This window comes from Antedon bifida, chromosome 4 (assembly GCF_963402885.1).
Source record: "Antedon bifida chromosome 4, ecAntBifi1.1, whole genome shotgun sequence".
Lineage (NCBI taxonomy): Eukaryota > Metazoa > Echinodermata > Crinoidea > Comatulida > Antedonidae > Antedon > Antedon bifida.
Window position 1 is genome coordinate 11,584,934 of NC_136229.1, and position 14,365 is coordinate 11,599,298.

General features: G+C 33.8%; 1 protein-coding gene across 1 annotated transcript; it reads left to right on the forward strand.

Moving 5' to 3' along the window:
• On the forward strand, positions 1 to 12,903 carry LOC144840080 (cytoplasmic 60S subunit biogenesis factor ZNF622-like). Its single transcript, XM_078695743.1, has 7 exons — positions 1 to 116; positions 5,753 to 6,228; positions 7,006 to 7,206; positions 7,411 to 7,573; positions 8,104 to 8,240; positions 11,446 to 11,586; positions 12,233 to 12,903. Exons 2-7 carry the CDS (start codon positions 5,766 to 5,768, stop codon positions 12,361 to 12,363), a joined length of 1,236 nt encoding a protein of 411 aa, XP_078551869.1. The 5' UTR covers positions 1 to 116; positions 5,753 to 5,765; the 3' UTR covers positions 12,364 to 12,903.
• The last annotated feature ends 1,462 nt before the right edge of the window (positions 12,904 to 14,365 follow it).

The window sequence follows — 14,365 nt, forward strand, 5'->3', positions numbered from 1 at the left end:
GACACGCTTCTTCATTTTGGTACGGTGTGTGTGGGAAGAGAGGTACCACAGTAGGCTTATTAGGGGCGCCTATGTAATAATATTTGTTGTTATATCGTATAAGAATATAACATAGGGTAAGTACTGTTTAGGATCCCAGTTTTGGATAGTGATATTGGCGCTACTGCAGTTTCGCACCACACTGTTATATCTTCGATTTCTCACCTAATTTTTTTTCTCACACCCACATCATACAATTTTGCCATTATGTAACATGTTCCCATGATTTAGCCACCGTTATATTACCTTTATCACAATAAAAAATGCCTTTCAAAACAGCTCATTTTCCTCGAATACTTCGATCGAACTGTGGCCATTTTAGAATCAGAAAATTGCCAGAAATCAATGTATGTTTTATTTTCTGTTTTTTAAACTGCAGAGTGTGGTTTTTATAAAGAACCAGCTGTACATATCAAAACGGCGACGATATAACATTTTATTTTTTTAAAAACAATTCAGTTTTTTCCTATAGTTCATGCATTATTTTTAGATTTTTTTGTCTATGAAATAACGCTTATATTCCGTTTTTATTTTAGTAATTAATTTTATTAATGGTATTAATTTGGTAACATATATATATTGTGTCTATAATAACAAAAGAATAAATGCTAGGGCCTACATGCAAGTCAGGATACATCAAAGCATGAACCAACACAAAAAACACACAAATTCACCCCTCTTTTTATACAGTATATGGCTCTCTGTGTGTTTTTGACACAAACTTTCAGAGACTCGTTCATCATTTCATTTGTAATAATTTGCCTTTATTATTTTAATATTGTTCATACCCTATTCAATATATTAACAAATATATCCACGACACTTTATTATTTTATTTAGTCATCAAAGCATGCATTATGAATTGAAAATATTACATAATTGTTATTAATAGGACGTAGTTATGAGATGTTTCGTTCCAAAATCAATCAATCGAACTTTATAATGTACTAGCGCACGCGCGCGCAATATTCTTTGCCGCAAGTACTTCTGTACGCTGTGCACATCGATATTTCACCGTAAAATGTGCAATTACATTTTTTTAAATATAAGAAAAAGTTTAAAGTATTTTCTTGCTCCTATACTTTACATGCATTAACGGAGACAAGTTTGACACAAATTGATCTGCATATCACGTGACTATAATCCAATGTCGTAACTCTTTATATATATGGCTCTGAATCGGATTTTATAACACTGCCCTCTATAGTTTCTACATATTTTGGGGAAAATGAAGCATACATTCTGGCAATTAAGTGATAAATATAAGATGGCGAACATTTTTGCAGTGTGTTGACAGCGAGTTCAGTATCGTTTAAAATGTTTTGAAAAGTATTGTTATTAAAAAAAAATTACTTCGTAAGTGGTCGAATCGTATAAACATGTTACATAATATTATGTTGTGAGTGTGAAAAAGGAAAGTTTGGGTGAGAAATCGAAGATATAACAGTGTGGTGCGAAACTGCAGTAGCGCCGTGATATTGTGCATTTATGTATTATATTTACAATCTAAAGACTACTAGGGCCTACTACTAGGCAGGGTTAAGCCAAAATATATAGGCCTCCAACTAGAGCTAGGCTAGTTAGGCCAGCTAGGCCTATACTAGGCCTGGCCCTAGCTGGTTATCAGACGATCGGGCCCACTTCAAGAGGATCGGACCCATCAAGGGTGAAAGATGATCGGGACCAGAGACGATCGGGCCCATGAACATTCTCGGAAGATTAAACAAGATAATTATTCGTCAGAAGTCAGAAAAATATGAAAATATGTAGGCCCTAGTAGGCCTATTACCAAATCGGGTTTCACGCATGTGCTAAATTTTGTCGCGAGAGAAAAGTCAAGTTATATCACAGTACTGTACAGTATAGGCCTAGAGCAAAAATTAAATACGGGAATACATACAACCAACACAATAACAATCAAAATCAATCACATTTATTCATAAATCGAGAGTATTTGGTAAGAAAAAAAAAACCAGTAGTGTTAATTAGGGGAAAATTATGATAAAATCAGAAAATTTAAATCTTAATTTACGCAATAAAAGCACGTTGACACTAAGCACTAGGCCTAGGAATGAAATGTATCACATTATTTTATATAACACAAAAGACTATCAGGCCCAACGCTAAGACGATCGGGACCAACTGGTAAGACGATCGGGCCCAACATGGTTCTGAAAATACTGGACGATCAGGACCAACTGGTAAGACGATCAGGCCCAACACATAAGACGATCAGGACCGCACAATGTGGGCCACGTCGTCCGTGGTCCCGATCGTCTGTTCCCCGGCCTAGCTAGGCTAATAACCCTAGAGGCTAGGTCTAGCTAGGCTAGACTTCTAGAGTAGAGAGAGCCAGCTAGTCTGCTTGGCCCACCTGGCACCACCACAAAGCCAAAACTCTTGTGCTTTTTAAAATTACCGTTATTGTAAAAATATGATTCTTTATAATAATAATTTAATATAATGTTATGTAGTGGTAGGAGATGAGAGTTTTAGATGAGTAAACTTTCCTGAGCGCCTGTTGTTCTTCAGCATGTGATTTTGTTGACCGTGACACAATCCGGGGATTCCCCTTAAAATAAAACGTAGCGTGTTACGGACTAAACATGCGGTAACAGTTACCTGCCAAAAGTGGAAACAGTACAAATTTATATTTTTAATTAGGTTCTCTGTCATTATCATTGCAGTAAAATAAAAAGCAAATAAAAGTCTTATACATAATGTTAATGCCGTTTGTAATTATAACATCTGGTTAATTTCTGCATGTACACTTTTGTGGGTAAATCGCCCGACTTTTTATTATGCTTTTATCCATAGTGTCTTGTCAATACGCTACTGTAGATCTTTCCTCAATCTATGTATACTAAGTATTTTATAATAAAATAGGCCTACCCTAAAACATGTACTCTAGTATATCCCCTTATATTGTAGGCATAGAAAGAACGTCTCATTGGTAATAAATACTAATGTTACTAATTATAAACTATTTTTACAATGATTTTCAAAGAGAATACATTCACAAACGTGTTGCAACCTGTAAAATAAATTGAAAACAAAAATTATATACATTAGCTAAATAAACATTCATCCCTTATATTTACATAACAAATATTTACCAGAACCAATTACAGAGTTTTAAAAAATGTTCAATAAATAATTGTTAAATTGGTTAACGTCGAAAATGTATCTAGCCAGAACATATAGGCCTAACTCCTGAAAGAAATAAAACATGAACACAACCGCAAAAGCGTATCAGCGACGCTCCATACCGAATGTTGATTTCTATTGGAGCCAAAATAAAACATGATCGATTTTATCCATATTGAACACAAGACTATCGGGCCCTTGGCTAAGACGATCGGCCCCAACAAATAAGACGATCGGACCAACATGATTCCTAACACATGAGACGATCAGGCCAACATATGAGACAATCGGGCCCAACGCTCGGGACCACATTTTCTGGGCCCGATAGTCTGACAACCAATGATACTAGGGCATGATAGAGGTTTTTAAACTTATACACTTGATTGAATTTCAGCGTTTCTTCAATATCTGAGACTCCCATCCTGAATCTAGGCCTAGGGTCACTTAGTAATTCCTTCACGAAATAACACAGAGACTCTTTTTTTAAATACTAATAAGACTTAAGAGTGATAAAGCTCTGGCACAAACTACCCACACACATGGTTTATGCACAACACTGTATACTTTCAAACCTATGAAAATTTTATTCTTTGAGAGGAGGCCGTCTCCACGAGTAAAAGAAATTACTCTAGTCTAAGGCCTCCTTATATCACTATGGTAAGATATCACTATTTAGGACTACTGTAGGCCTAGCCTAGAGGCACTAGTCAGCTAGGCTAGGTAGGTAAATCCTACTATCTAGGCTATCTAAACAGGCAAGCTTGACACAGTGAGTATGTGCTATAATATACGATAGGGCAGACTAAAGATTTAAATAAGCAAAGAAACATTTCCTAATCATTGTAACAAAAAGTTCGTTTTATGAGACCCACTATTTTATTTGCCTAGCAACATAGTTATTTATATGGTAATCAAAGTTAAAATTGCTATCGAAGTATATACCGAGATCTTTTTCAATAGCAGTCTCCACAATATTGACATGGGTCACATTATCTTGTACAAAATACTCTTCTTACTATTTCTCCCTATATACAAAATCTTACACTTTTTGGCATTGAAAAGTAGTTGCCATTTTGTCAACCACCTGAACATATTATCAAGTGAGATCTGCAAATTTTCTTTGGATTCCCATAATCAACACTTTGGTATCATCAGCAAACATCTTATCTTCTGTTAGTGCAACTTTGGGTAAATCATCTATAAAAAGTAAGAATAAAATCGTACCAAGCACACTTCCTTGCAAAACACCACTTATTACATCCGACCATATCGACAGAGTCCCATTTAACATTACTCGTTATCTTCTTCTACCCTTTAAAAAATCCCAGATCCAATATAGACATTTCCAGAAATACCATTTAGCTTCAACCTTCCTTAACAGTCTCATGTGAGGTACAGAATCGAAGGCCTTTTGAAAGTCCAAATATGCCACATCAATATCAGGCCCATCATTTTAAAGTTTAGTCCAATGTTCTACTATATTTATTAATTGTGGTGTTGTGGATCTCCCAGACCTAAAAACCATGTTGATGACAATAAATTATTGTTGACAAAATGCAAATTAAAATCAAAATGATAGATAGGAGCCTGGTATCACCTGTTGTTAGGATTTTATTTTATAAATGACAATTACATGTTGTTAATTAAATTTAACTTCTATATATTTTTCTTTCCAGAATCAAGTTACAATCAGTTATAATTGTTATGTTAAACTTTTCATTTGTCACATCAACAACAAAACAACATATTTTGACAATTTTTTATATTTAAAAATGTATAAAACATACAATTAAATTAACTAAATAGCAATACCCGTCAAAGATTAGCATGACCTATTGACGTTGATGATGTTTGAAATTGGTTGCCTTTTTTTTATTTTGGTCGTGATATTTAGTAATGGTGTGGAGCCCTGCCAACTATGTTTTTGATCATATAAGTCGTGCTTTACTTTGGTCACACTATTTTTTAATTTGAGACGAATAAATGAAATGAAATTTTTTAAAAATGTTATTTTATTGTGAGCAATATAAAACATTACCTATTTCATGCCGCCCACCCAAGCCTACAAGGCCTACTGTACAACAGAATTGGATAGTGTTGAATGTGCCTAACCCTTTTTGAGAGACTGTTAGAATGTCAAAGGAATAATGTATGATTGTGTTATCATATGGTATATTTTAATGACTTTACAATCCTTAATTATCTCAACAAATTAAGCCTCATATGTTTATTCTACAATTTCTTGTTTTCTAAATGGTACTTTAATTGCATCTTGTAAGGTGTATCTACTTTTTTATGCATTTTAAGCAAATATGTAAAATAATCAATTCTCAAAAATCATATTATTTTAGTAGCAATTCACAAAATTTACAGCATTACAAGCCTCCCTCTTCAGTTTGCAAAAGTAATAAGGAGCCCATCTCGAAAAGAAGCCCACCCAAGTCCTAAAAAGAAGAAGCCCATGTGCTTTTTTTTCAAAGTTTTCCAGTATTCATTGATGATTTTCAAAATGTAATGTAACTGTACTGATAATGAAATCAATATTCAACTTAATTGTTTTCTTCAGTGTGAACTACAAAATGGCAAGTTACACATGCATAACATGCCGAGTAGCATTTGCTAGCATTGAAGTCCAGAGAGGACATTACAAATCTGACTGGCATCGTTACAATCTAAAGCGCAAGGTTGCAGATATGTCACCCATTACTTCGGATGAGTTCCGTCAAAGAGTGTCGTCACAACAAGCACAGATAGCCCAATCAACCCAGTCAGTTAAAAGTTACTGTCAAGTTTGTAACAAGAATTTCAACACAGAAAATGCTTACGCTAATCATATGCAGTCGAAAAAACATAAAGAACAGGAAGCAAAAGTTACTAAAGAATTGGAGAAACAGAAGGAAAAACGACAGGAGAAAGAACTTGAAGAAGAAAATAATGAAAAGAATATATGTGATGATTATGATAAAAAGAAAACAAAGAATCAATCAAAAGCAAATGTTGACAAGAACAAAAATGCTGCAGCAGCTGCAGCTGATAATGAAGGTATTATAATGAATTAAATATTTATATTTTTTAATTTGGTATTGGTCAAGTAACTACTAATATTGTCTGCATTTGTCAGAGCTTTATGATAATAACCCAGTGTATAGTTAAAGTCTAATTCTAGCCTGTTTTGTGCCATTTTAAGTCCTTTAGTAGAGAAATAAGCATGTATAAACCCATTGGCCCGTATTCATGAAAGAGGACTAACTTTAGTCCTGGACTATCTCGAAATGGTATTCATGAAAGGGGACTATCTTTAGTCCTGGACTAAACCTGGACTGAACCTGTACTAAAACCGGCAAAAGACAGTCCACCCAAGGGGTAGGTTTAAGAAGGTTAGTCCTGGACTATCTCAAGAATAGTCCAGAACTAGTCCAGGACTAGTTAGTCAAGGTTTCATGAATACCATATCAAAGATAGTCCAGGACTATCCTTAGTCCTGGACTAGATAGTCCAAGACTAGAGATAGTCCCTTTTCATGAATACAGGCCAATGGGTTGAGATGAGATTAAAACTACAGTTTAAAAAATAACAAATCCTAATTCTAGTTGGGTTGGTCCATTTCATTGCTTTACTTCCTATGTCACATAATAAATTCCACAGAAATGGACTAACTATCACACATGAGTCAATGTATACCCAGGCCATGGGGCTATTTCTCATGAAAATTATTCCAAATTTTAGGGATGGATTTATACTATTAATATCATAAATATTGGTAAGCATACTATTAACACAACCATTTTGGAAATTATAAAGTATCAACGTTTTTCTTAGATGATATGGAAGTGGAAGAAGTAAGCGATGAAGAGTGGGAGAACTATGAAGGTGATGCCATACCAGTTACTGACTGTCTATTCTGCTCTAAGTCTAGCAAGACAATTGAGGAAAATTCACATCATATGATAGTCCATCACAGCTTCTTTCTCCCTTTTATTGAGTATTTAGTAAACCTTGAAGGGCTTCTCACTTATTTAGGTGAGTTTGATTGGAGTGCACACTTCTCACAAAAATTGATCTGCTTTTATATTGAATATAATAATAGTATTTATTGCCAATATTAATAAATCTTTCAGTCCTGAAAATTCTTTCCTATAAATCATATTATTTGTTATTTTTGCAAATATCTGAATAAAAAAAAACTCAATAGAATAAAATCTCATATTCCTGTTTTATTCACAGGTGAAAAGGTAGGCTGTGGGTTCGTCTGTTTGTGGTGTAACAAACAAGGCAAAACATTTTATGCGTTGGATGCAGTACAACGACACATGAGAGACAAAGGTCATTGTAAACTGCAGTTTGATGGAGATGCTGCTTTTGAGTTTTCAGATTTCTATGACTACAGGTTAGAAACACTTTATTCTGTAAATGTCATTAATCCTAGTAATTGGAAGTCACAATCAGCAACTATAAGTGCTTGTGAGTCTCATAGATTTTTGTATTAAAATCTTGCCTTGGTATGATTGTTAATGTTGTGTGTTAAATCAATACCTCAGGTTTGCTCAATAACACCGCATGTCTAGTATGGTAGTGTATGTTCCAAAACATAGCAAGAATAGCCCTGGTTTGTTTGGGTATTCTGTTGTTATTGCTATCAATTGCCTTGTGTTGGGTGAGAAATGATAGTTTTGTTGGCTCATTGACATCCTTTGCCTAAGAATGTGTGTCAAAGTCTCATAGATGCTTTACTTGCCTGAAAATCTTGCTTAATATAGAGCAAGAATTGTATTGCTGTATCTTCTTAGACTTTTCTTGACACATCTATAAAAAGAAATTAATTTTAGAATAACATATTTGTATGCGAACCATTCAAATTTTACTCTCTATCATTAAACATATTGGGTTAAATCATACTGAAACATATTGATTTAACAGGAGTAGCTACCCTGATTACAATCATGATGGAGAAAAGAAATATGATGTCGACATGAAGGAGGTAGAAGATGAGGAGGAGATACCAGAAGATGTGCTACAAAGCACAACAGATGGATACCAACTTGTACTACCTTCAGGTTTGTTGGCACATTTGTTGCATTCACTTTTATCATATTTATTAGTTGGAAGAAGTGTAATAATAATAATAATAATTTTGGCTTTCTGAGATCTTTTCTCCCTGTTTTTATAAAACAAAGTATTGAAACATAGAGAAAAGATCTCAGCAAGATCGAGGAAAGCCGAAAAGGAAACATGAGATTAAAACACAAAGAAAAAGATTGGTTGAATAGAAAATACAGCCTCGAAGAGAAAGGCACTTTCCAAGTTTCAGACATATTAAAGCAGAAATCAAGGCAGGAGGAATTAAGGTTAGGAGATATGATGAAATATGTCAACAGTTCAAACAGAACCGCCAATTTAGAACAAACCAGAAACGGTTTTATCAAACTCTGGATGGAAAGGGAAAAGATGAGGTAGAACAACCTGACCCAATCGAAGTAGGTTCCTTTTGGAGAAAAATTTGGTAGGAAAATATTAAGCACAATGAGTGTGCTTCTTGGCTAGAAGAAATTGAAGTAGGGTTCAGTGCAGTGAAATACAAGATGATATCAAAATCACTATGGTAGATATCAAAACAGCAGTTAATAAGATGGCAAATTGGAAGGCAGCTGGACCTGACCTAGTCCAGGGATACTGGTTTAAAAATTTGTATTGCACAACAGATTAAAATTTCACCTGAATGAATGTATGTCCCAAGAAAATGTGCCTGAGTAGATGGTAAAAGGAAGAACAGTAATAATTCAGAAAAATCCTGCAAAGGGTTCTCAGGCAAGTAAATAGCGTCCTATTGCCTGTCTGCCAATAATGTGGAAACTACTCACTGGAATCTTGGGAGAAAAGCTGTACCAGCACCTTGACAGGAACGACATTCTAGCTGATGAGCAAAAAGTCAGATGAACTAGAAAAGTTATGGTAATGAATGGAAGTATGCATACCAGAAGTAATGTCATGAGACTATATTTACCGAGGAAGGAAGCAGGAAGAGGGCTGATCAGCATTGAGGACTGTGTAAGGAAAGAGAGTAAGTCATTGCATGGCTACCTAAAAAATACTACAGAGTGGATGCTGCAATTTTCTTTAAAGGAGAAGGTGTTAAATGGAAAAAAGAGAATCTTATAGAGGTGAAAAGATGAGGAAACCAAGGGCTGGAAAGAAAAAGCCCTACATGGAGAGGTTGTGCGACAAACAGCAGATGTATCGGGTGAAGATTCTTTGAGATGGCTTAGGAATGGTTTTTTGAAGGAGACAGAAGGTGGCATTGCAAGTTCCCTGGGAGATTTGCAGAAAATACGGAATCGAATGTACTGACAAATGGTATGCATCAGCCATTAGCAGTCGCAGAGAATAAAAACATTCAAATTACTTGGGACATGACAGTTTACACAGATAAGAAATTAAAACATATTTGACCTGATATTACTATTGTAAAGAAATATGAATGGACATTGGTTGACATAGCTGTGCCAGCGGACCTAAACATCATAAACAGAGAGAAAGAAAAGGTAGAAAAATACCAAGAACTGACTTTTGAAATCAAGAGCAGCAAAAGTTATAGTGGTTCCAATCGTAATTGGCGGTCTTGGAACAATTTCAAAAAATGAAAAAAAATTGCATGAAAAGTTAAATCGTAGAGAGTGCTCAGATGTCGGCCATCCTGGGAATAGCACACATATTGAGGAAGGTGTTATGTCTCTAAGCTGCGGGAAGCAGTTGAGACATGACCAACTACCCAGAAGAACACTGGAAATAACCGATAAATAATAATAATATCCTAGATTTATAAAGGGCCTATTGTTGTGAAACCTCTAAGCCTTGTACATATATTATTACTCCATTCATTTTTGGATCAAACATGTGGAAACATGCTCCCATAATTCTGTTAGTAATCAGCGCAAAGTTGTGTCTTGACATAATACCAGGTACCCATTTGTACACACCTGGGTGTAAGTAAAGTATCTTGCCTAAAGATACAGGCAATGCAAGCATTGGATTCGAACCCACAATCTCTCTAATCTATACATGAAACAAAACAGTTAAAATATTGTTCTCTTGCTACCTAATTAAATTGTGGCTCCCTTGAAGCCCGATTTCAACTTTGTACCAGTAGTTCTGCAGAATTACATTTCTTATGTCACATTCTATTAGGACTGTACCATTATTCTGCTGTTTGAATGAGGTGCCAAAAGTAGAACTTCTTTAAATAGGTTCAATTTTACAGTTTCATTTGATCACAAGAACATTTACATATCTTTTAATTAGTAACTCCAGGGCACTATTAATTGGTGGTCAGTTACAACTAGTTTAATCAATTCAGTGTCAGATGGAAAGGAGGACAGAAAAGATATCCTAGATTTATAGTTACAGCACACATAGGCCTTCAGCATACCTTCATTAAAAAAAATAAGAGGAGAGCACTCAATAGCTTTATTAGTCGCGTGGACGCGACTCTATAGTTCACTATGTCGGTCGGTTGGTCTGTCTGTCTGTCTGTCGGTCTGTCTGTCTGTCTGTCTGTCGGTCTGTCTGTCTGTCTGTCGGTCCGGTATCACTATGCATTGTAGCACGCGACTTAATGGCTGTTGGCCTTGTTACATTTATTACAGCTTTTTTTAATGCAGGTGTTTTCAATATTGTATGTATAAAACTATAAAAGTGCACCAGATAATACTGTAACTAAAACATTAAAAATGGCTTTGGATTTTATGTGACTAATTATTATATTAAGAGTTATCATAAGAGTTCATTAAGAGTTTTGTTTAATCTATACTCTGAGCTGGACTTGACGTACAGTACTAGCCAGGTGTAATGTCGACAAGTAAAAATGTACACATTTCTCATAATTTATTCAACAATTTTTTTTATCATAGTACATATTTAAATTCATGCCACCTGATTGATTAATAGCTTTAGAATATTATGATTTTTTTATAGAGGGCACATGCCTCAATTTAATGTTGGTAGTGTGATGAGCTAGCTAGAGCTGCTTGGGTAGCTTGCTTTACTTTTGGTAATTTTCTATGGCTATGTGGGATATAGGTTTAAGATTAGACTATAATTAAATCAGTATAATATATTCATCCCAATAGAAACTATTATATTCCAATGTGTTTTTAAAGATTGAACCTTTTTGGTTTTGGGAGAGTCAATTGCAGTACTATTACTTTTAAGGTATATCAATATCATTGAATGATTACAGTCATTTTCAATAAAATGCTTTCATAGGTGCAAAGATTGGTCATCGAGAGCTATTCCGATATTATAAACAGAATGTTCCACCAACTAGAGAGGTAGCAGTAAGGAACAACGCCACCATAAACAGACTAAACACTCACTATAAAGCACTGGGCTGGTATGGTAGTGGAGGTAAGACTTTAGTACCTGTTTGATGGGCTTAAATTCTAAATTAAGCTACTGTAAGCTATAATATATGAACTTTGACATTAGTTATACAGTCGACCCGCCGTTGAATCTAATGGAATTGGCATAAAAAGTTACATAAGGTCAACAGGCGGAGTTTACTGTATCACCAAAAGTTTTCCTTACAAATGGTTCACACTGGAATTACAGATGAGCAGTCAAATTTTAAGGAAAATGTTGTGTTTTTTACACAACTACACTACAATGTTGTACTGTAATTTGGATACATTGATTGAAAAACTATTTTTCCATTATTATTTTTTTTTTTTTTTTTTTCAATTATTATTTTTAGCATATAATTAATACAGAAAAGTATTAATAAAATTGTTGTATTCATTCAAGTTTTGACCAAATGGAACACTTAAAATTTAAAAAAATCTCCTTTCAGTCCACTTAAGAGAAATTCTAAATCCTTACTATTTATTTTAAGGGAAATATCTCACTTAAATGTGATTGGCTAATACGTCCACATCTCTATGCACTTATAAACTTTCTACTAAACACTTATACCAACAGTTGTCGGAACAATTGTTATGTAATATTAAATATAATGCTGTATTTTATTTTAATCTTGTCATTTCTGTTTCTACAGGTAAAGTCGGTGAGGCGCGACTAGCAGATCTACGATTTATGCAGAAATTTAAGTCTAAACCTCATCTCACAATGGGAATGAAAAATAACAAACTGAAACAAAAGCATTACAGACCGCAGGTTGTATTCTAGAGAGTGCGTTCAAACAATCAAACACTATGCAGATGACATTAATTTCTTTTTAGATATATATTTGCCACCAAATTTCATTTTTGAATTGACAAGCAGGTGGGATGTCAAAAGAGACATCAAAATTAATTTAAAAAAAACTAAACTAAATTTTAACACGAATTATAGGTGATCATTTTTATCATTTTACTGAAATTAATTTTTTTTAAACATGCACATACGTTAACATACGATCGGAAAATGTTGATGTATGCCATCCTATTATACGCTTACAGTATAGTGCTGAGTTGTGCCTATATGCCATATACAATATGTACAGTATATACTGTATATCTATATACAGTGTAGCATAGGTGAAATTACGGGACACACATGTTCTAATTTTTTGGCATGATGACGTTATCAAACTAAACTTTTAAGATGACAATTTCGAAAGATAATTAATTGAGCAAAAAAATATAAGATTTGGAAAAAAATTTGGCACGTAGAAGCGCTGTGTGCGCTCTTTGAAATGTGTATAACTTTGACGAAAAATATGAAAAAACTACTTTTTCACTTCAACTGGCCATATGTTAACGTCACAACATCCGATAGTCTTAATTTTTATATGAATTAATATCTACATTTCATCAGCTTTCATAATAAATTATAATCATCAAGGTAACCTTCAATTCTGAAGAGCTGTAAGATATTCAAATTTACTGCGAAGGTGAAATTACACGGCCTACGTTATTCAAGTTTTTACGCGTGATGACGTCATTAAAATGAAAATAGTGTCAACTCATGATAAAGATAAGTAATTAAGCAAGCACATACTGAAATTTGTGCGAAATTCGAGAACACATAACCAAGATGCGCTCTGTTAAATGTGATAATCTACACAAAAAGATAACAAATCCTAATTTTTAAATTCAAGTGGCCATTTGATGACGTCAAAACATTTTGTACGTAAAATGTGTACATGAATTCATATCTACAACTCAATGGCTTCCAGAATAAGTTAAAAAATCGGGGGTCATCTTGCATTCTGAAGAATTATTTTCATTTTAAAAAAGACCTATTTTTCACCATTTTCAGAACTTTTGTAAAATTAATGTGCGCATTTTGTCATTTTTAACGTGCTCGTATAGCATTATTTTAAGTCGGAACTGACTCAAATTTGGTGAATGTACTAAGGATGGTGAGTAGAATGAGATTTGTAAAAAAAAATCATATTTTTTACACTTTTTAAGTATCGCGCGCGCAAAATTTTTTTTTCGCAGTAATTTTTTGGAACACGCAAATGGCCTAATTCATGCTCTAAATTGATTAAAACTTAAATTTTTAACGCGCAATTTCATGTGCATGACCCTACGTGCGCGTGCGTTTTTATTTGCTAATATTTTTACCCTTGACCTGAAGTTTACGTGTAGTGAATTTCATTAATATGTGATAATGAATTATGGAGATATGATTGATAATGTGATTTCGCAAAATGGCGTATAAATGACGTCACGGATGAGTGATCACGCTGGAAAGCTTATTAGGATTAAGTTATATTATTTGAAAGGTATTCTGAAATTTTGGTAATCATTGACATTATACTTTTTGAGATAATTGTTACACAAAATAGTGTACAGAAACAATAAAAAGAAAAAAAATAAAGATTTCATACAATAACAATAGGTGATCATTTTATTCTAAATGATCACCTAATTAACATTGTCTCAAATAAGTCAGTCAATTATTCCAATATTATATGTATATCCACTGTGAGAAAGATTGTTATACTATTTTCTTTAATATCACAGTGAAATCAGGCCAGACATTTAGAATTGTATTCTTTCAGTTTTTAAGCAAAAAAATGTATTTTTGAATAAAAACATTGAACAAAGATGTCCACATAAAAAGTTAATAATGTTTTAGAGAATAGAAGTAAATAAAAGAATGTGATGTTTAAAACATGCATTATATAATTTAAACATTTTCTTTTAAATATACAATTGAAACAAACGTATTGTCTCAG

What these genes read in the sequence shown, in the direction of transcription:
- LOC144840080 (XM_078695743.1), top strand. Translation starts at nt 5,766, where the DNA reads ATGGCAAGTTACACATGCATAACATGCCGAGTAGCATTTGCTAGCATT. An exon ending in TCAGATTTCTATGACTACAG is followed by an intron (nt 7,574 to 8,103) that starts GTTAGAAACACT and finishes TTGATTTAACAG; the next exon opens with GAGTAGCTACCCTGATTACA. An exon ending in CCAACTTGTACTACCTTCAG is followed by an intron (nt 8,241 to 11,445) that starts GTTTGTTGGCAC and finishes ATGCTTTCATAG; the next exon opens with GTGCAAAGATTGGTCATCGA.